At 39.9% G+C, this 22,444-nt stretch overlaps 1 protein-coding gene across 2 annotated transcripts in view; it reads left to right on the top strand.

Moving 5' to 3' along the window:
* The window catches only part of ZNF385D (zinc finger protein 385D), a 252,255-nt gene that overhangs the window by 45,085 nt on the left and 184,726 nt on the right, over positions 1-22,444 (top strand). For both annotated transcript variants that reach the window (XM_075212330.1, XM_075212331.1), the window contains exon 2: positions 7,177-7,319. In XM_075212330.1, coding sequence (XP_075068431.1) covers positions 7,177-7,319 — 143 coding nt within the window. The remainder of the gene's footprint in view (positions 1-7,176; positions 7,320-22,444) is intronic.

Below are 22,444 nucleotides of genomic sequence, written 5' to 3'. Positions count from 1 at the left end.
CTGCTCTTCTGTCTCCTCTTCTGTCTTCTTTCTTCCTGCTGGCTGCGGCGCTCCTCACTGACTGACAGGCGTGACTTGATGACGTCACGCCCGGCAGTCAGTGTGAATGGAGGAGAGGAGGGACACGGCGCCGCGCGATCACGTGAGTATTTTTTTTTTTTTTAATTAATTTCTTCTTACAGCTCCCAAGAAACCCAAGACCACCCCCCCCCCCCCCCCCCCCCCCGCGGGAAAAAAAATAAAAAAGGTTAAAAAAAAAAAAGCGCAAGAGAGAAAAATAAAATAAAAAAATAAATAAATTTAATTAGCAGCGAGGGCCCGGCCCGGGCCCCCTGGCATGGCCGGGCCCGGGTAAACTGTACCCGCTCCCCCCCCCTCTCGGCGGCCCTGGCAACATCTGAATACATGTTGTATATGCACACACACTATCAGGGGAGGGCTGGCAAATCTTAGTCTGGGGGCAAGACTGGACTCAGCAGCCTATTAGGAACATTTTAAAGGAATACAAATGCAGGTGGCCCAGTGACCCAGCCCACTACAGGATCTGCTCCAGATCATATGATCGCAAGGGAATGATTCCTCCACCCCTGCGATCGCATTCTGGTGCCTGGCTGTCACGGTGACAGCCAGGTTGAAGACATCAGCGCAGAGTAACGGAGACGGAGTGCAAGACAGCGGGCCCCCAGTTAAGTTTGTGTTGTGCTGTTGTACCGGGCCCCCTGGTGAGCCCGGGCCCGGTACAACAGTACCCCTCATACCCCCCTGATGGCGGCCCTGACTGCAATAGAAGTCTTATGCTGGGAACACACTACAGAAAATTTCTCCCGATGCAACATCTTTAACAATTTTACCGACTGAAAAAAACAAAGTCCCGATCAGCATGCCGATTCATGTGTACACACTAAACACATTTTACACAATTTACCTTCAGATCTGTGTTCTTCATCTGTCATAACCATTGGCTGATGAGCTTGTGACTCTGAACACTCCATAGAGATCTATGTACACTGCCGGTCGTGACTGCATACAGACTGCAGAATTGGAACAGCATTGTTCCATCGATGAACAAGATTTTTGTCAGGTTTAAAAATCAAATGAAACGATACAATGTGCATTCAACAGCTAATTGTCCATCGTTACAGTGTGCACACTAACGTGATATCGGGCCGACGGGTCGTTTATCGTCTGATTGACCTGATAATCTGTTGAAAATACTGTAGTGTGTACCCAGCCTTAGAAAGAGACACTGGAGGACTGTGTTATCTTGCAGCTTTGCTGCTAGTTTATTTACCTCGCTCTAACTCAGGATGAGCAGGAAGTGGATTTACTAGCTGCAACAGCTGTACGGAGGGAATTCCTAGTTTGATAGTTTCTAGTTCACCTTATGCACACTGCCTGAGAACCACTGCCACAGTGAGCCCAGAGCACTGCAGTATGAACTTCCATTGCCCTGTTTACACAGAGTACCATCTGGTGCCATTAGTGATAGTAAATTTGTTAGATAGGAATCTATTACTAAAAACTTTAGCAGATGGGTCACTTAAGGATGTGTCCCCAGAAACCAAATTTGAGGAGGACTTGTCTCATAAGGTCCCAATGTAGCCTGTCAAATGCTTTCTCTGCATCCAGAGAAAGCACCAACAGCTCGTCATGATAGCCTGAGCCATATTCAACCAGATTGAGGACTCTCCTCATATTGTCAGATGCTTGATGGCCCATCACAAAAACTGCTTGATCAGGGTGTAAAAGTGTGGAGATTAGGGGGTATAATCCTATTGGCAACCAATTGGGCATAAATTTTAAGATCTGTTTTGAGGATTGCTATTGGCCTATAATTACGACAATCAGCAGCATCTTTTTCCGGTTTCGGGATGGTCACTATATGAGCCTCAAGCATTTCCTCCAGGAGCCCACCACAGTCCGTATATGCATTAAACAGTTTAACCAATATTGGAACGAGGTGTTTCTGAAAGGTAGTATAAAAATCATTAGTATAGCCGTCTTGGCCAGGGGCTTTAAATTTTGGAAGGTCCTTAATAACTCTGTAAATTTCTTGGGGGATCCAAGGGGCATTTGGACAGAGTCTGCATCTAGGGAGGGGAGGTTTAGGTGGTGAAAGAAGACATGTATATTGGTCTGAGAGGGCTGTGGAGTGTCTGGGTCATCTGTGAGATTGTAGAGGCTTGAATAGTACAAAGCAAATAAGTTGGCAATGTCTTGAGGGTTCGAGTGTTTTAAGCTGCTGGGACTAGATAAGTGGCAGATCTGTTTTCTTGCCTCTTGCCCCCGGAGCTTTCGAGCCAACATGTGGCCCACCTTATTTCCTGTCATATAAAACTTGTGGCAGAGATGCAACAGAGCAGCCTGGGTACGTGCTAGGAGAAGATGATGAAGTTGTCTAATTTTGGTCAACTCAGTTTTCACTGCGAAAGAGAGGCAAGTTTTGTTTCGGGCCTCTAATGCTGCTAGCTTAGTTTCCTGCTTGTTTACTAGAAAGGCATTAGCCTTTTTTAGTCTCACTTCAGTTTGTATTGCAGTCCCCCGAAGGACCGCCTTGAGGGCACGCCAATATGTGAATACAGAGGTATCGTCAGGGGAGTTTTCAGAGGTAATTTAAAATTATTTAACGTTTCAGATAGGAATTGTCCTCTGGCTTGTCATCAGGAAGAAACAATGCAACATTTTATAGTTGATTGCTGGGGAAGCAAAGCATTATGTATGGAAATAGCAAATAGACTTAGGATCAGGAGCTTGCAGTCTCTGAAGTACTCTGATATAGTCTATGGAGTTTTACCAACTATAAATGGTATAGAAAGAGAGTCGATGTATCTGATTATAATAATTGGAAAATATTACAGCTGGCATACAGAGATCGAGAGTATCAATCAGCCATGAGTCTTTCCTATGTTTAAAAGCTGTAAATCTCATTTTGTCAGAACTAAGGTGGATCAAGTCTTTAGAGATCAAGAGAAATAGGAAGTATGTAAAATTAGGGAGGTAACCAATTTGAAAATATGTGAATATTTGTTGTAATGTATCTATGAGCAGATTATGGTTATTACATTTTTTTCAGTTAGCTTTTTATCAATAATAATTGCCTTCATTGTAAAAGTTTTAAATTCCATTCACTTACATTTCCATTACATTTTCCATACCGCCTCTTCTAAATTTCCACTTTGCCCACTGTATGTATATAAACCTACTTTTGAAAACTAAGGGAGATTGTGCAAGTTGTACATAGGCTGAAGGGGCATCCTGCGCCACTCACTGAGTGTGTCGAGCTCCATCCATGGGCATAACTAGCACCGCCCGGTGATGTGTCCAGCACCGCCATGTGGAACCTAGAATTTTAAAGACAGTAAAGTGTAACAAGACGTATTGGTGGTATGTACTGTGCTGAAAAATAACTTTTCCATTTCCATTGAAAAAAGAAGTATATGGTATCATCCAGTACATAATTGAAGGGATCCATTCTACCTGGAAAAGTTGTTGTATATTCAGACCATATATTGGCAGTGGTATTGTATTTGATAATATTGATAGTGGAGGCATTGTATATGTCAGATCTGTAAATGATATTACCAACTGCAACTATGCCAAAGGACTGCCCCTTGCTGTTAAATGTGCATTCTTCCCACTACATCTGGTATAATGAATGTTTATATCCTTCGGATATATAAATTTCTCCTCCACACGCTGTACCTTCATGTGCTACAACAAATTAGACTTTTGGGAAGTTATGCATCTGCAAAGGTGCATTTGCTTGACCTTGGATTATATCTTGAACTTTGCATTGATCTGTCAAATATATTTTTTGTTTCATCTATGCAAAGAGACAATTTTCCCCTCACTCTTAACTGAAAAATCGTTTCTCTCCATGCCATAGTTCTTTATTTAGGTAACTGTCACTGATTACTGTGTAAAATGTGCCTCCCGAACTGCCAGCTTGTGTATGCACAACTTTATAGGTTAGCCCAGTGGTTCCCAAACTTTTTCAGTTTGCGGCACCCTTAGAGTCTCCAAATTTTTTCAAGGCACCCCTCCAAAACAATTACTGAGCAGTCCTGTTTTAGAAGTAGTTGGGTCAAAAAATTGTAATAAGTATTTAGGTCACGACAGAAATACTTATTTAGTTGTATGCAAAAATGCCCCTCTGCATCCAGACACTCTGCCCTCTCTGCATCCAGGCACACTGCCCCCTCTGCATCCAGGCACACTGCCCCCTCTGCATCCAGGCACACTGCCCCCTCTGCATCCAGACACACTGCCCTCTCTCACGTTCAGGGGCGGATCTAGACTTTATGTTTAGGGGGGGCGATTTTGCATAATCATCATCATCATCACCATTTATTTATATAGCGCCACTAATTCCGCAGCGCTGTACAGAGAACTCACTCACATCAGTCCCTGCCCCATTGGGGCTTACAGTCTAAATTCCCTAACACACATGCAGAGAGAGAGAGAGAGAGACACACACAGACAGACACACTAGGGTCAATTTGTTAGCAGCCAATTAACCTACTAGTATGTTTTTGGAGTGTGGGAGGAAACCGGAGCACCCGGAGGAAACCCACGCAAACACAGGGAGAACATACAAACTCCTCACAGATAAGGCCATGGTTGGGAATTGAACTCATGACCCCAGTAATCACGCCCCTCCTTTGCTCTGATTGGCTGGCCCGCATTAAACCCCGCCTTCCGCCCATGATTGGCCACGCCCCCTCCCATTGTGATTGCCGGCTGGGACCACTCTGATTGGTTGGCCCACATTTAGCCCCGCCCCCCGCTCGCGCTTAGCCCCACCCCTCCCATTTTGATCGGCGGCTGGGACCTAGCTTTTTGCTGCTAGGGGGGGCGAATGCCCCAATCGCCCCCCCCCCAATGATCCGCCACTGCTCACGTTGCCCCCTCTGCCCTCTGTCACGCTGTCCCCTCCTCTGCCCTCTGTCACACTGGCCCCCTCCTCTGCCCTCTTCACGCTGTCCCCTCCTCTGCCCTCTGTCACGCTGTCCCCCTCCTCTGCCCTCTCTCACGCTGTCCCCCTCCTCTGCCCTCTCTCACGCTGTCCCCTCCTCTGCCCTCTCTCACGCTGCCCCCCTCCTCTGCCCTCTCTCACGCTTCCCACCTCCTCTGCCCTCTCTCACGCTGCCCCCCTCCTCTGCCCTCTCTCACGCTGTCCCTCTCCTCTGCCCTCTGTCCCGCTGCCCCCCTCCTCTGCCCTCTCTCACACTGTTTCCCTCCTCTGCCCTCTCTCACGCTGTCCACCTCCTCTGCCCTCTCTCACGCTGTCCCCCTCTGCCCTCTGTCCCCCTCCTCTGCCCTTTGTCCCCCTCCTCTGCCATCTGTCCCCCTCCTCTGCCATCTGTCCCCCTCCTCTGCTCTCTGTCCCCCTCCTCTGCCATCTGTCCCCCTCCTCTGCCCCCCTCCTCTGCCATCTGTCCCCCTCCTCTGCCATCTGTCCGCCTCCTCTGCCACGATCCCTCTCACTCTGCCCCGCGCCAGACATAGAAAAAAGAAAGAAAACAGGAACTTACCAATCCGCCTGGCGCCGGGACCCAGCAGCCTCCTCTCTCCCACAGCAGCTTGTCACTGACGTCGATATTCAGTGACAGCTGCGGGAGAGAGGAGGCTGCTGGGTCCCGGCGCCCGACGGATTGGTAAGTTCCTGTTTTCTTTCTTTTTTCTATGTCTGGCCCGCGGCACCCCAGTGACAGCGCTGCGGCACCCCTGGGAGCAGCGGCGCACAGTTTGGGAACCGCCGGGTTAGCCTATCTTCTTGAGAGTCCAGTAGGTCTTCCAATATACTGGGAGAGAAGGCAACTGTGATATCACACATCTGCCTTTCTGTACAAAGTTACACTCAGCTTTAATAGCCATACATGAACCCAAGGGCTACTGTCTGATTTCAAGGGTACATCATTAGTGATTGCCTAAAATATTTTTTCAATTTTTTTGGGATAATATGATTGTCTATTCACTCAAAGTTGTTTGCCTAATTACGTAGAAATTATCCAAGTGGGCCATCATCATCCATATGCAACTGGGCCAACTAAAATGTAAGTTTGTAGTAGCCATAATCCCCTTTAAGCAGAAAGAGGGATTTAGTTGGGTTGTATTTTAAAAATGTTAAAAACATCCAAATACTTGTTTTACTCTTGTGAATACTGCTAAGTTTGTAAGTTCTTGACTTATAAACTTAGCAGTATTCTATTGTTATGTGGATGCAATGTTTTTATTGAATGCAAAAATAATATTAAGGATGTGTTGCATACTGGTTAATGAAATTGGTCTTGACACCAGTTTTACTACTTTATGGCTTGAATCACAAAGAGTTAATAAGCTAATGGGAGCTGATTCATATGTTCTATTTTCTCTCTGTGTCTCTTTCTTATCTCTCCCATTGTTTCTCAGTCTTTTGAATGTTAGACAGTTTTTCCAGCACATACTACTAACTCACTTTTTCATGCCATATAATGAACTTTGCATCTTAAATAATTGTTAATTCCCAGCAGGGCAATAAAACATAAATTGTAGATGTTTTTAATAGTTCTTTAGCCAAAAGTCTAATCAATTTATTTTCACATTTTAGAAATTGCTATATGTTAGATACATTAAATTATCTGTCACCATATAAAAAAAATCCTAATAGCTACAAATATCAAGAAGTTGGATGTAGATCAATAGGGCACAAAGTGAGCGTCTAATGTGAACAGTGTGAAAAAGTTGAACATTTCTTTTCAATTGCTTTTATGACTCTTTCAGATGACTGACTTTGTTGCATAAACTCCATGTATAGAAGTTGTTTACAGCAGTATTAAATCATCCATTCTTTCTTTTCAGAGCTTCTGAACAGATTCTGAATGCCGCATTTCATTGTCTGGGAAAAATGTGATATTCAGAAATGTTCATGTGTCTAACGCCTGTGTTACCTATAAAAAAAGAACATTCTAGCCAAAGTTGTCTGACTAATCTGATTTTTTTTTGCTGAATATTACATTTAATTCATTTCTGCTTGTAGTCTCACAATATGCTGTTATTCACAGATTTTATAATTGCTTTAGATGAATCAAACAAAATATACTTTAATAATTAGTACATGAAATATGCACATGCAGTATCACTTTGTTTTTGTTTAGAATTGATATCTTACAGGTTCCCTTTTTCTGTCATTAATAGGTGGTACGTGCCAGAGCCCAGCTCTTTCTGCGCTGGTCCGTCCCCCATTCCCAACCTTCCAACTACCACTGGATATAAAACATTTCCTTCCGTTTTCTTTGGACAGTTCAGCCGCAATTAATCTGTTCCCAAACTTAACTGCAGTAAGTATACCACAACTGTGGATTGTACAGTTTTCATCGGAAAATATCTATTAGTGCTTGTTCATTGTTCGCTGGTATTTTTGTATGCTGAAAACTTGTTGTGCCGAACACAACCCTTTGAAATGTCATTGAAATCAAACTGTGAGTAACTATTGTTAAAAATAAAGAAATAAAGTTCATGAAAATTGCAAATAACATGCTGGCCCTGAATCATTAAGGAGAGCAAAGCATAAAAAAGTAGTAACTTTGGGCAAAACCATGTTGCATTGTGCATTGGTGGGGGAGATAAATTTCAAATGTGGGGACAGATTTATAGTTGGGGTAGGACATGTCCTAGATCAACTTTTAATGTCAGTGTAAAAATAAAGCTAGCAAGTATTTCTGTGCTAGTTGAAAAACAGCCAGTATTTTACTTATGTGTAAAATAACAAACTAATTTGCACCCCTTGCATTGTAACATGGTTTGTCCCAGAGAACATTTACTCCTTTTTTTGCCTTACTTTCCTTAATGACTCAGGCCTGCTGTGTCTTTGTCTTCAAATTTCATTGAGTGTGATTTAGAAAAATTATGAATAAGTGCAAACGTACAGTACCCCTTAGCAACCAATCAGCAATACAATTGTATTGCCTTAGATTAATAAAATCAACTACCTGATTTGTTTCAGTACGTTTCTGCACATTTGCACCAGGTTGGTAATTAACCCTCATTTAGGAGTAAATGTATCAAACCTTCTAAAAAAAAAAAGTGAAGAAGTTGCCCATAGCAACTAATGAAATTCTAGCTATCATTTATCTAGTACATTATATAACATGATAGCTGGAATCTGATTAGTTTAATGGGCACCATCTCAACTTTTCATTTTTTAGAAAGTTTGATAAATCTGCCCCTTAGTGATGTTTTGTATACTGAAATAGATCTCTTTCTGATTATTTATAAGTATTTGCCTGTTTGGTTTTACATGTGCATTTGTATTTGTGTAAATGTAATTGTATAAGGTATCGATCAGGTTGCTATCTTCCTCTTACAATATAAAGTATCTTAGAGGTTAGTGGATATAGTTTTTACAATAATGTAGCAATGTGCTGCTTTCTTTTACATTGAATATGTAATGTAAAGTATTTGCAACTATACATAATAGAGACTTACCCACAAGAAAACATAAAGCACGTCTCCATGTTTCCTTTCATTACCACAATTCAACAATAATAATCTGTCAATCCAGCAGTTGGAAGGATCTATCATCTGAGCAGGCATGCTAGACACTATGGCAGACAAAGGAGTAATAGAGGGAGTCCCTATAATATCATGTGGAGAGAAAGTTCTCTCTGTATTGTAATAAAGCACTCTCTCATATGTATTTGCAGCAGTTCAACGGTGCACTGCTCCCCAAATTAATATAATGGACAAAGAAAAGTTAATTAATTACTGCTTCCAAAAGACACCCTATTCAATTCTTATTTACAGTTTTTATATGACCCTCCATGACAGTCAATGTCTGAAGGAAAACATGCTGGTTACATATCTAGTTGATATCTTGTATCTAGCAGGCAACTATTATTGATCTGCAGGGGGTGAGCCTATATAGTTTTCTATGTATGCCCTAACCCCACTACCAGGTCATATACCCAAGATCATCGGGTTTAAACTTAATATTGTGAATGTGTTTTACACTACTCAGTTGGTGTTGTTACAGGTTCATAGTGTCTGTGTTTAGACAGAGGACTATCGATTACCAGTTCTTACAGATCAAGAAAGTGCAGCAAAAGGTATTAGGTAAATTGTGCCAGGGGTTGTAATTAACAAATGATTATATTTAGAGTATTGGGTTTTGTTTGCCAAATGCGCCCTATTAACTCTACAAGTCCAAAACGGTGGTTATATCCTTTCAAGGCAGCCTAACTTAAACAATGGAAAGTACTTTTTAAGGTGCATTTGATCATAGTCAGCAAATCTTTTTTTCAATATAATTTTTCATCCCCTGCTCATCCATTTCTGGTAGTGATCGAGCAAGTTGCAACTTGCAATCACGTCATCAGAGATTGTGGAAACAGTACAGGTATTGTGGTGGTACAAGTACCGCCGAGATAGGCTCCCCCATGCATAGGCAATCTTTCCGCCGGCTTAGGTTACTGTTGGCAATAGCAGCATTATCACCAGCATAGTTGCACAGTACAAATTAAAAAGTGATAAATTGTCTGTCTGATTAAATAAAGAATAACTTACATATTTCCTTCTGTACACTTTTTATTTGCATAACCACAATAACACCACAACATACAGTTGTCCCCAGAGCTGACACTCTAAATGATCACAATATTAATTGTATTTTTCTCTCTCTAGTTTCAGCACTATCAGTGTCTCACTCAGGGCCTTGGTTTAACATCACTACAGAGTACCACTTGCTCCATTCACAGATCTGCACACTGTCCCATTTGATACTCTCTAGTGGCCAGTTTCCCACTCATGCTCCTCTAGGGATACCTGTTAGAGCAGACATCCACACTCCTGCACTCTCACTCACTAAACGTCAGGCTGACATCACGTGACTTGGCTATGCCTCGTGGTATATCGCTCAACATAGTTAAGACTTGGGGGTACATTTACTAAACTGCAGGTTTGATAAAGTGGAGATGTTGCCTAAAGCAACCAATCAGATTCCAGTTAACATTTATTTAGCACATTCTACAAAATGACAGCTAGAATCTCATTGGTTGCTATAGGCAACATCTCCACTTTTTCAAAATTGCAGTTTAGTAAATTATACCCTCTGGACTGTCCCTCTCAGAACTAGAAGTTGAAGTTGAGGGCTCCTTCTGACCCTTTCCCAGGACTGTAAGGGACATAAAAATGCTCAGATTCCACCACTACTCAAAAGGCCCACCACAAAGTTGCTTCCATTCAGCAGCACTCGTGGATGTCAGACACATATGTACAAAGGGGGGCGTTTCACCATGTGTTACACCAGGCATACTTCAGATGGGAGTCAGTCTTTCTTTTAACTGACTCCCAGCACTGTTAAGCTTCCACTACAAAACATAATCTAAAGGCTGAGTTGTAGTTTTCTTTTATGCAGTGCGTAGGAAGCAGCTCAAAGAGAGGGAGTTTATCAAACAGTGAAACAATGGTATTATTATTAGATATTGCTTGACAAGTTAATTAACAAAAATGTACTGCAATCCTTGCAAAATGATTGTTGTCAAACAGTCACATCTTGCATGAAGTGTTGCTATACTGTGGAGTGGCGCTTACAATCACAGCGTAGTATCTTCTTCTAATTGTAGATCCACATTCAAGATATGCAATTTGAGATTGGTTATTTAAGGAGATAATGTAGGAGAGTAAATTGAATTTCGTTTATGTAAAAGTCTTGGCAGTCAGTAAGGGAAAATGTTGTTTAAATTGCTACTGCGATTTACCAGAATAACAGTAATATGGAGAAATGTAACAAGAGCATTGATTTACCTAGAAGTGACTAATTATCATGCACAGTACTGGGCGTCACAAGCATATCCACCACGGTTCAGGACGAGGAAACTGCAGCTTATATTTTACCTTATTTGTTTCTTTCCTTTTCTACTTCTACAGCCTCCCAGTGTTATTACTGTATTTCAATCAATACAGTTAATTGACAAGTGTTAGCATCCTAGCCACAAACCATTTTCTGGAAGTAATAACTGTGAACGAAATGTACAACCAATAATGATTAATGTTCTTTTAAAGCTAAAATGTTGCTGTAATAATTTATAGATTTTATTTTACCTTCTATCTAGTATCATGTGTCTGAGAATGCCATCGTATTACAGATCTGCTCTGTGTTTGTGTCCAGGCTTAAAAATGACTTGTTTTGGGCCTGATTCATTAAGGATCTTAAATGAAGAGGATTTTTATTTCAGTCTCCTGGACAAAACCATGTTACAATGCAAGGGGTGCAAATGAGTGTTCTGTTTTGCACATAAGTTAAATACTGACTGTTTTTTCATGTAGCACACAAATACTTGATAGCTTATTTGTACACTGAAATTTAAAGTTGATATTTGTGTGCTACATGTAAAAACAGTCAGTATTTAACTCATGTGCAAAACAGAACACTCATTTGCACCCCTTTCATTGTAGCATGGTTTTGTCCAGGAGACTGAAATAAGAATCCTCTTCATTTAAGATCCTTAATGAATCAGGCCCTTTGTCTGGTTAACTGTTTACATCACATCCATTATTGGAATATTCAGCAAATAACTTTATTTATGTCATTGGCTATTGTGTTGGTATGTAAATACACTGTACGGGGTTGCTCTGAAAAGCAGATACATTAATGTGGATAATTTCAAAGTTGCTCAGCAAAGACAGAACATTGATAGCCTTGAAATGATTTTCCAAAATATTCAATGAATAACATTTTGTCAAAACATAATTTTATATTGTAAAATATAATTATTCATAAATTCCATAATATTCCATTGCTAAATTCCATGTGTAAAAGAAGCTCAGAGCTGTTAAAATAGCTTGACGTAAGCCAACAAGCTAAAAAGTACCTCTCCACATGTTTTGGGGTGCTACATTAGTGAATAGCTATACAAACAAGTCTTAAGGAATTGTATCTGGCCTGCTACACCTGAACAGATTTGATGACATGCCAAATATGTGACCTAGTAAACTCTGGCCTTCACACCGTCTCCTGCAAAATGAAGAAAAAGATGTGTGGAATAGAAATGTACAAAATAGATGCTTATAAATATTTCCTTGATTTTTACACACATGGATTTCTTAATAATAATAAAAGTAATAATAATAATAATAATAATAATAATAATACTTAGCTAACAGCTAAAACCGGTTACAGCATCATATGAGGACCTATGAGATGATGGCTAGAAATGGTCAGATTTGCTTGGTCCAAGCAAAAGTATTACTATCCAATTTGGTGACATGTTTTGGCCATATTGGACAAGACCTGATTGCTTGGTATTTGGGTCATATGACCTACCATTTTCATGGTGGCTATTGTTATTGAAGTAGGTAAACACCCAATAGGGGCCATCTTCCAGTTACATTTACCCACTTCCCGATATGCCAGATAAATACCTATAATTTTCAATAACATTATTATTACACATCTGAACCCTTTTGTGCCATAGATTTAGCAAAGTTTGTGACCAGCAGAAATGATAACTCCACCTAAACTGAAAACTCAATTTTGGGTGGAGTTCATTAAGTTATACCATAATACTAATCACTAATTACCTGGGGTTCGACCCAGCAATGCTCTCCTTACTTCTCCTGGAATCTGCCTATTTCAACTATTTAGCTGTCAAAGCAACGCCTCCATGAATTGCCATTCATAAGTATGGTAAGATAACTATGGGAGGCATTGATAGCATTCTGCCTGTGTTGAAGAAAGGCTGTCTCACCAGGAGCAAGGAGATGATTGGTGGACCTTTACAGACATTGAGTTCCAGAAGACATGTCACTTTCAGTATTATTGAATTCAGTTTTGGATGGAGTTGACTTTTAAATAATTGATTCATGTATATAGTTAATTATATGTGTGTCTGTGCATATAATGTATATTTGCCTATTTGTAAAATGTTAAAAAATTGAAACTTAAGAAAAAAGTAAATAATCCTTAGCATTTAATTTAGAATGTGATCTGTGTTCCTCAGTGTTGTTTAACACTAGAATGCAAAGCTTAATACCTTGTAGTGGACAGCTGGAACCAGCTTATGAGGTCAAGACAAATACTGACAAAGTATTATCACAATTGCTGTGTATACTGTATGTACAAAAAGAAAATTATGTCGCACTAGTAGAGAATAATATTAGAGAAACATCAGCATTTCAGATTACTACAACTCTATATATCTTTATACAATTTAGATGTCTAGTAGACAGTACTATCCTAACAGTCCCCTTTTCATCCTCCTAATTGTAGTGGCACCTAAGCAGTGGTGGGCTGGCCCGGGGGGCAGGGGGGCAGCGCCCCCCCGGGCCGCTGGGTTAGATGCCTATTAGGGCCGGGGGGTAGGCCGGCCGGCCGCCCCCCGGATGCAAAAAACAGTTTCTCCCCCCACGGCCGCATCCGATGTCATCAGATGCGGCCGCGTCAGCGCACAGGCGGCCGCATCACATGACAGGGGATGCGGCCGCGTCATCAATGACGCGGCTGCATCCCCTGTAATATGATGCGGACCGCCTGTGCGCCCCCCGGCCACGCCTCTCCCAGCCCGCACCTGCACCTAAGGGATTGCTCCATACTGTTTAGAACTATCTTGGATATATACCAGGTGTGAACGTAAATAGCTACAAACATATTCAGCTTACTCTTTTGTAACCAATTCAGCTACAATTGTAACAACAAGGGGGATTGAATATTCAATGTTAATAGGTTTAGGATATTTGATGGAATATTAGGGGTTTTATAAGGACTTAATATATTGACAGTCTTCCCCTTATATTATATATACACCTACCTATTTATATTGTTCAGAGCAATAAGTGACACACAGCTTTTCTTTTTACATTTTATTTCACATATGTCACTTATATTTCACTGTTTTTATACATAATTAAAAAACAATAAAATTAACATTACATCAATTAATAAATTATTTTATTTTATCCGATTATAATAAAAGTTAGGTTTTAATGCTTATACCCTGATCTCGCTAATTAATCTACTATATAATTCTGGTACTTTATGAGTGCACCAATATGATGTCAGCGTCTTTTCTCTTTCCCTTAATATACTGTATGTACCCCATAATCTGACAATAAGTGGCATGTATCATTCATCCAGACCTGTAATTAGAGGGGATATATAAATTACATTAGATTGATTTTTCATTGTATTAAAATACACATTCAAGTTTGACAGTTTGTTGTGACATTATGTGTCTTCAGATCAAAACTCTTGATTTGTATCTCAATTATTATACCTCACAGTCTTGTAATCATCCCTATGTAATTATCGTTTGTGATTCTGTTTTTCTAAGTACCATGAGTAGAATGACATGTAAAATCAGCTAGCAGTAAAATAATACATTTTTAAGTAACTGTAAAAACATAATATAGTATTATAGTATAGTATGCAACTACACATTACTAAAATGTTTTGTATTTTGTAAAGATCTGGAAATCAATGTCTGTAATGTAAAGTTGCGTATCAGATGTCCACTCTCATATTCTAAAATCATATTATTATTTGAATATAATGCACATTTTGCCTGACATGTCTTTGTCAATTTGTCTATTGCATGCCATGATTACTATTTCCCAATATTTCTGGTATAGCATCCAACTTTCCAATGTTCCCATGAACCTTCCCTTGAACGCTTGGGACTTGTGGAGAGGAGGATGATTTAAAGTGCGGTTTATTATGTAATATTAAAACCACTATCTATTGGATGTGGTTTTCAAACACATTATTTATTTATTTGTGGTTTGTGTAAAATCCCAACCAATGTATGGTGGTCTTAAAAGATGCAGACTGCATGTGATTTACTGGAAACTGTTTCTCTCTTGATTTAACCCTTTGTGATGCATTCATTTTGGCTAACATGTATCTTTAAGATACACATTTTAACACGAATATCTTTATGTGTCTCCTAGGCCTGGCGCAAGTTGATTTGTTGATGATGATGATGATGACTGTCATATCTGTGTTCTGGGTTCATCTCTATACTGTATTTAAAGTTGTACATATCATGTGTACAAACATATTTGTGGGTACCTTGTGGCTGCAATTTGGCGATCAACTGTTTACATTTAAATCAGGCACCTTTGTATAGGCATCATACTCAAAACACTTTAGATTTAACCACTAGTGCCAATGAGAATCTTTAAATATGCATGTCCTTTCTGTGTGGTTTCATAAACTGCCGCCTGATATTTCCAATGGGTCCCTGGTCATAAAACCGACATTTAAATTCTGCGGGTTTGAAAAAACAGTGGGGCTTGATGTGCGGATTTTATTATTAGAAATTGCACCACACAAAAAGATTAATTTTAAATTGTGGTTTGAAAAAAACACCTTGATCCCCTCAGCCTCCTTGATGTTTTCTGTATAAGGGTTTTCCTACAATTGAAGCATCATGCCTAAATTCTACAGTGTCCCAGACATTCTCTACCTCATTCAATAGTTTAGCAGTTCTTATTATAGTAACTACAGCAAGAATCAGTGGCGGATCCAGGGGGGGGGGGGGGTGATAGGGCGATCGCCCCCCCTAGCAGGGGCTTGCTGCCGGCGGCTGCACACTACGTGCAGGTCCGTTCAGCAGTGACAGTGTGCTGCCCGGCTGCTCTGATTGTGTTTTATACACAATCAGAGCAGCGGGGCAGCACACTGTCACTGCCGAGCGGACCTGCACATACTGTGCAGCCGCCGGCAGCCTTAGAAATAAGAAAGGGGGCGGGGCCTAAATCGCCCCCCCCCCCCCCCCCCCCCCCTATAATCGCCCAGGGTATAGCAATAGTCTGGATCCGCCCCTGGCAAGAATAATGTGGTCTTCATGTGTGAGTGTCTGACAAAACCAAAGTGCAGCAATAATTTACTTTCTGGATCATGGGTTTCAGGGTAAGCTATCCTGTGCGTTTTTCTTGCATACTTTTTTAAATATTCCCTTTTCATTTTGTTTTATTTTTCAAATAGTTGTTACAGATTAACACAATGTAACACAAAGCAAATGCAATCCAGCATCATAAACCAATATAGATCAAGGTGGTAGCTTGATATTATTAGGGTCTCTTACCTGAGGCTCTCAATAGAGGGAAAACGGGTGGAGAAGAATGGGAGTAAGGATGGAAGAATTAAAGAAAAGGCCTTGGTCTTGCAACTCTGCAACCCTCAACCTTGGCTTAATAAGAAAACAAATGTTCTTCATGTTTATACTCACTCTGCAGGATGGTTTTGGTGAAATCTAAATTTTTTACAGGATTTACTCCATTACAGATTTATTGTGTCATGCTTTAGTTTGGCTCTCAAAAAAACACACATCAAATTTGTGTTTCTCTGCAATTCTCTGCTTCAAGCTCCTCCTAGCACATATTTTTCTCTTATCATACACCCTGCATTTGTAGATTGATTATAAAATAAAGTGCAATCCATACTAAGACAGATTCAATCTGTCACTACCTTAAACCCTATTCCAGGTTCTACTCTTTCCACCATCCACTCATTTGCCCACCTTACTGAAGAGGAACTGTTCTCTGTGCTATCCTCCTCAGAGTCTAGAACAGCAATATATACCCTATTCCATCCAGATTGACATATATAAAACCTTTAACTGTATCCCTTTCTACTGGTATTCTTCCTGAACCATTCCAACTTGCAATAATCCAATATTGAACAATAACTCCCAATGATCCAGCTTCTACATTTAGTTACTACCATGTCTTCCATTTACCATTTTCTGCTAAAATAATTGGACCCCTAGCTACTAAGCAAGTAACTAGATATCAGTAACTTACTTGATACTTAACCCCCTCCAATCACTTATGAAAGTGGCCAATCACTAACATATGGCTAAATCTAAAGTACTCAATACTAATTTTATTAGACCACAAAGCAGCATTTGACACAGTGGACGACTTTTTCCTCTATATGGTTCTTAATTCACTTGGGGTTTTGTGACAATATTTTTTCTTGTTTTTCTTCATATTTCACTAATTGTTCGTTTATTGTTTCCCCTTCAGGTGTTTTGGATCTAGATGCTTTTATAACTCAGGGTTCAGTTTTAGGGCCTCAGCTCTTTTCCCTTTATATGCTGCCCCTTGGCTACCTCATTTAGCAATCACGTTTATGCTGATATCACGTAGTGCTGTTTGTCAGTATCAGCAATGTAGGTGGATGACTCTCTGATGCTTGACGCACAGCCTGAATAAAACAGATTAAAACTTTCCATCTAAATCTGGATCTAAAGTCCCATTAACAGTTACAGCACCACCTCCTCAGTGATCTCACAAGTTCACTGCACTGACTAATCTCCTGGGGGTGACGAAATTGCTTATAATTTGTCCTCATGATTTTTATGTTTTCCTATATGCAAAGTTATATATTTTGTTCAGGGAACTCCAGGAAAGTTTTATCACTAATAGACATCATTAAACCTGGAGGCAGAAATGAAGGGAGTATACCAGAGAAAGCCAGGTCAGGTTTTAGCTGTTAAAGCTATAACGGAGAATCAAATGAAACAGGTTGTTTGGCGGACCGGGGTCAATATCAAGTGTCAAAATGGATACATAAACATGACACAATAAAGGATAATGGCAAGACAGTGGCATGATAGATACAAGGGTGGGAAAGGACCTTTCACCCAAACCATTACTGTAGAAACATGCTCCCAGTCACAGCAACCTCTTGTATCTATATAATCACCTTTCACCTTCGGTCTGCCCTCAGGTAATTAGATGCTTGTTACCGATGTTAGCAATCACATATACAGTATTAGCAATATAGTCTCAAGCGTACTGGGCAGATTCAGAAAATCTTCAATGTCGATAATAGTATTTTACCAAGACTTGACTTTAAGAATTTCACATTAAATCAGTGTAGGATAATAATTGGTAACTTATGGGCATAATGACTACTCGCCAAACTGCAATATTATTACAGGGTGTAAATCTCCACCTTGTTGCAAAGACCTGCCGTCATTGTCTGCATTTACAAACAGATTGAATAGAATTTCCCATAACAGTATATTCAATATAGCACAACTAATTTGTTTGACATTAGTTGTTCCCCCACACCTATTTGTTGGGATCACAGTTTCCCACCACTGTTATATGCACACAGTTCCCAGTCCTCCACATCTGACATTAAGGAGATTTAAGAGCTGTCAGACATAGCAGGCTGAATAATAGCTATTCAAGCAGTTAGGATATAATGTGTACAGTGCATATGGCACCTGGTCGGATTAGCCACACCTTACTACAGTGCAGGAAATTTAACCTTATTAATGCAGGTTCATTAATAACACCTTTCATTCACTGCTATCAACCTGACCATAACAATGGATCATTACTTTTAATTGTGAGGGTACCAGATTGGATCCCAAATAAAGGAATATTCCAAATGGAGGGGAGATGCCCAATATTGGTCAATTGGTTACATTCAGAAAATAAAACCCTGGTAGAACAATGATTGCTAATGTCGCTAATATTATTATACTAAAAAGTTAGAAGACATCCCTGCTGTAATGTGGCGTGTTCATTAAACATGACTATGATATGATGATCTGATCCACATATGGAAATGTGCGCCTTTTAAATAGTGTACAGGTCTAAAGGCCAAGCTCTAAAAAATCCTTTTTTTAAAACTAACATTCATATATGCTATGTTTTCTGTTCACAATTACTCTTTACTATGCTAATTTTGGAACATTTTAGCAGTATAAATAATTGCTGAATTATATTGAATCAAGCGTATAAGTTCCTGAGGGAATGTCTTGGTATAAAAGAATCACTTCAAATTACTCTATTTTTGCAAGCTGTATGTAGCAAAATAAAAATCCATTTACATTACATTCTTAATAAGTTATATATAATTAAAATAATGCAGTCTCTCACTGTGACACATTTTTAGATTAAGGCTTTATTGAACAATACATATAGAACCTTTTTGCTTTTTTTAAATGAGCCCTTCATGCTTTTGTATAAAAATGTTTTTTGTTTTCATGTATGCTCATATGCTTTACACTAATATGCATTTATTTAATTTTTATGAGTGCCTTTATTTAATTCATTTTACATTACGTAGTTATACATTTCTACACTTTGTATGTATCATAATGGGGCTGATTTTGGGGTAGAGTTCCAAATGAGCAGTGATCTCTTGGCCATGCCCCTTGTGATGACCACATTATGGGGGGAATTCAATTGGCCGCGTTACTGTTAAAAGTAACGCGGCCTGCCTATTATTACCGCTATTGCGTTAATAGTGCACATAATTACCGTTATTACGGTAGTTCTAACGCCGGCTTTTTGCTCGCAGCTCCCTGAGCTGCGAGCAGAAAGCCGGGTTAAAACTACCGTAATAACGGTAATAGTGTTAGGGCGGCGGCACTTCGTGTTAATTTTTTAACATAGTAGGTACATTGTGCTGTGTGTTCTTAGTGAGTAAATTCCTATTCCAGCAATGTCTATCTATCCATCTATCTGATGATTCAGTTTGTTACCAGTTGTTATATATACTTGTTACTAACTAATTCCTATTATCATTTCTTGAAGCAGTGCTATTTTGGCATGAAACTGGTAAAGACTGGAGGTCTCCATATTTATATGCTCCAATTGTATCCTAGCTAATCAGAATCTTCAGTTTATTGGATATATAGGCATTGTCAGAATTCTTAGTATGAACATTACGGAGAGTAATGTGAAATGGAACAATGTGGTTTATTTTCAACACAGGTCATACAGGTAAAACTGAGATGCAGTAAGTGAAAAAGCAAAAAACACAAGTTCATAAAAACAGTGAAAACAGGATCCCAGGATACCCAGGTAGCTAAGAGACAGGAGAAATGGATACCTGGCCCAACAGGTTAGCTGCAGGTATGAGTTAGACAGAGTAAGCAGGTTAGGCTGGGAAGCTGGAGACTCTGATTTTCCAAGCTATACTCTGGACTGAAGTTATTATTATTATTATTATCATTTATTTGTTAGGCGCCACAAGATTTCCGCAGTGCCGTACACAAAGCAAACAGTAGACTATACAGGGTATAACAGTACAGAACAATAAACAAAAATACCAATGCTTCAGAAACTCCAGTTAGGTTAATGCAGTAGAGGCGGAGTAGAAGAACAGGTGTGGAGACAAGAGGGAAGAAGTTAGTGGGTGTCTGGTTTGCCAGATAAAGCAGAGAAGCTGGAGACTCTGGTTTTTCAAGTTAAACAGTGGATTGCAGATGCAGTGCAGGCACAAAGAGACTAACTTAGCAGGTAGTAGTGATAGTCTGCAGGCACACGTAGCATGGATGTCCAGGTAAGCTGGATATCAGGTGGTAGTGATTGTCTGCAGGCACAGTTAGCATGGATGTCTAGGTTAACCAGGAGGCATGAGGCACTGGAGAACTCATGGGAGTATCAGACAAAAGGAGGGTCACACAAGCTAGGAGTCATAAGCCAGAAGGTCCACAATTATACCAGGGAGAAAGCAGGAGCACAGTCAAATCGAAGCTGGGATCTGGGTCATAAGATGAGGTGAAAAACAGAGGGACAAGCAGGAGTCAATACCAGGAAGTCAGTTAGGATCAGAACACAGGAGTTACACTGAGGGACCAGCAGCAGCAAAGACAATTGATGACCTGGACCTGATTGCTGGAAGAGGCAGTCTTTTAAAGGCCAGAGACAGGTGAGCATGATCCGGATCCAACAGTGAGAGCTTAACCTTTTGTAAAAAGGATCAGGTGAAGGCACAGCAGTATCTAGGGAGGAGATGCAGAAGTGCAGCCATAGGCAGATCGTGACTGGCATTTCCTTGCAGTCAATTATTTCTAACATGATTTTAAGATTAAAATTATAATTATTTCTATATAAAAAGAATATTATCACTAAGTTTTCTGCTCTTGCACTTTTACTTTATACATATCCTGAGAAATTTATGTTCCTTGTTCCTTTCTGTGTAGGTCAGCCTGTGGACAGCAGACCTACACAGCTGAAGCAATGTAAAGAGTGATTATACTATAAAATATTGAAAAGCCTGTACATAGTGAAATATTTGTTTTTATCTTCACAGATACTTGCATATGTGCATTCATACAAAATTTAAAGTTTTATTGTGATTTTTTTTATTGTTTCTACTTTAGCTTTGTATGGTGATCTGGGTATTATGTCATTTTTTTAAGATCATTGCTTTATACTAGAGATGGGCAGGCTCGGTTTCCCGAGATCCGAACCCGCCCGAACTTTGCCTATCTGAGTACCGAGCTGAGCAGGCTCGGTACTCTCCCGCTCGTTCGGAATTGAAATCGAGGCAAAACGTCATTGTGACGTAGTCGGATCTCAAAGCTCGGTTCTCGCGATATTTGAAAAGCATAAATACCCGCCTACACAGCAATCCATCGCCATTTGACAGAGTGAGAGAGCAGGGTTAGGTCACAGGCTGTATTACAGCAGGGACAGAGCAAATTTTGTACACCTTATTCTTTGTATTATTATTTCAATTCTAATCTATTCAATTCTATTGTTATTACCAATTCTATTAGCAATTGTTAGAGCAGGAAGAGAGGAGGATAGAGGAGGCATTTTTTTCAATATTTTGCACTACAAGTGCTTTGGGGTGTCCCATATTCCCCAGTGTGAAACATTAATTTTTCTTCCTGGCAAAAGTCATATTTAGCCATATCTATCTATACAATATTTTGCACTACAAGTGCTTTGGGGTGTCCCATATTCCCCAGTGTGAAACATTAATTTTTCTGGCTGCCAAAAGTCATATTTAGCAGCAGTATCTATCTATACAATATTTTGCACTACAAGTGGTTTGGACTCATTAAAATGGATTCAAAGCAGTCCACATATGAGCAGAATCAGCAAGCAGGTGCTAGCACCAGTCCTGATGGAAGTGTTCCCAGTACGTCATTTGGTAAAGCCTATGTAAAACTACATAGTGTTTTTAAATCAGGGGAAAAAACACACCCAAAAAAAAATAATTATACTTATAAGTATAAGTATAAGTATAAGTGTAGGGTGCAATCTACCCCCCAAATGGCATTTCTATATAACGTACCGTCTTGAAAGGCTGCTGTTTTGACAATTTATCAATAAGGGTAGGGTGTCATACACAGACTAACCCTAAACTGGCTTTGTCCATTTCAATTAATATTGTACAGTCTATAACGGCTGAATTTTTTAGTATTTTCTACAAGTGGAGGGGGGCCTATAGAGACAGAAACCAAACTGCTTTTGTCCATTTCAATTTATATTGTACAGTCTATAACAGCTGAATTTTTTAGTATTTTCTACAAGTGGAGGGGGGCCTAGAGAGACAGAAACCAAACTGCCTTTGTCCATTTCTTTAGGTATTTAACTATAAGTGTAGGGTGAAATATACACCCAAAGACGATGGCTGCATTGCCAATATGCATAGATGGAGAGGAAGACAATCTGGTTTGTGTGTACAATTAATGACGGCCTACCA

Source organism: Mixophyes fleayi, chromosome 5, assembly GCF_038048845.1.
Source record: "Mixophyes fleayi isolate aMixFle1 chromosome 5, aMixFle1.hap1, whole genome shotgun sequence".
Lineage (NCBI taxonomy): Eukaryota > Metazoa > Chordata > Amphibia > Anura > Limnodynastidae > Mixophyes > Mixophyes fleayi.
This window is presented reverse-complemented; position numbering and strand designations above follow the sequence as displayed.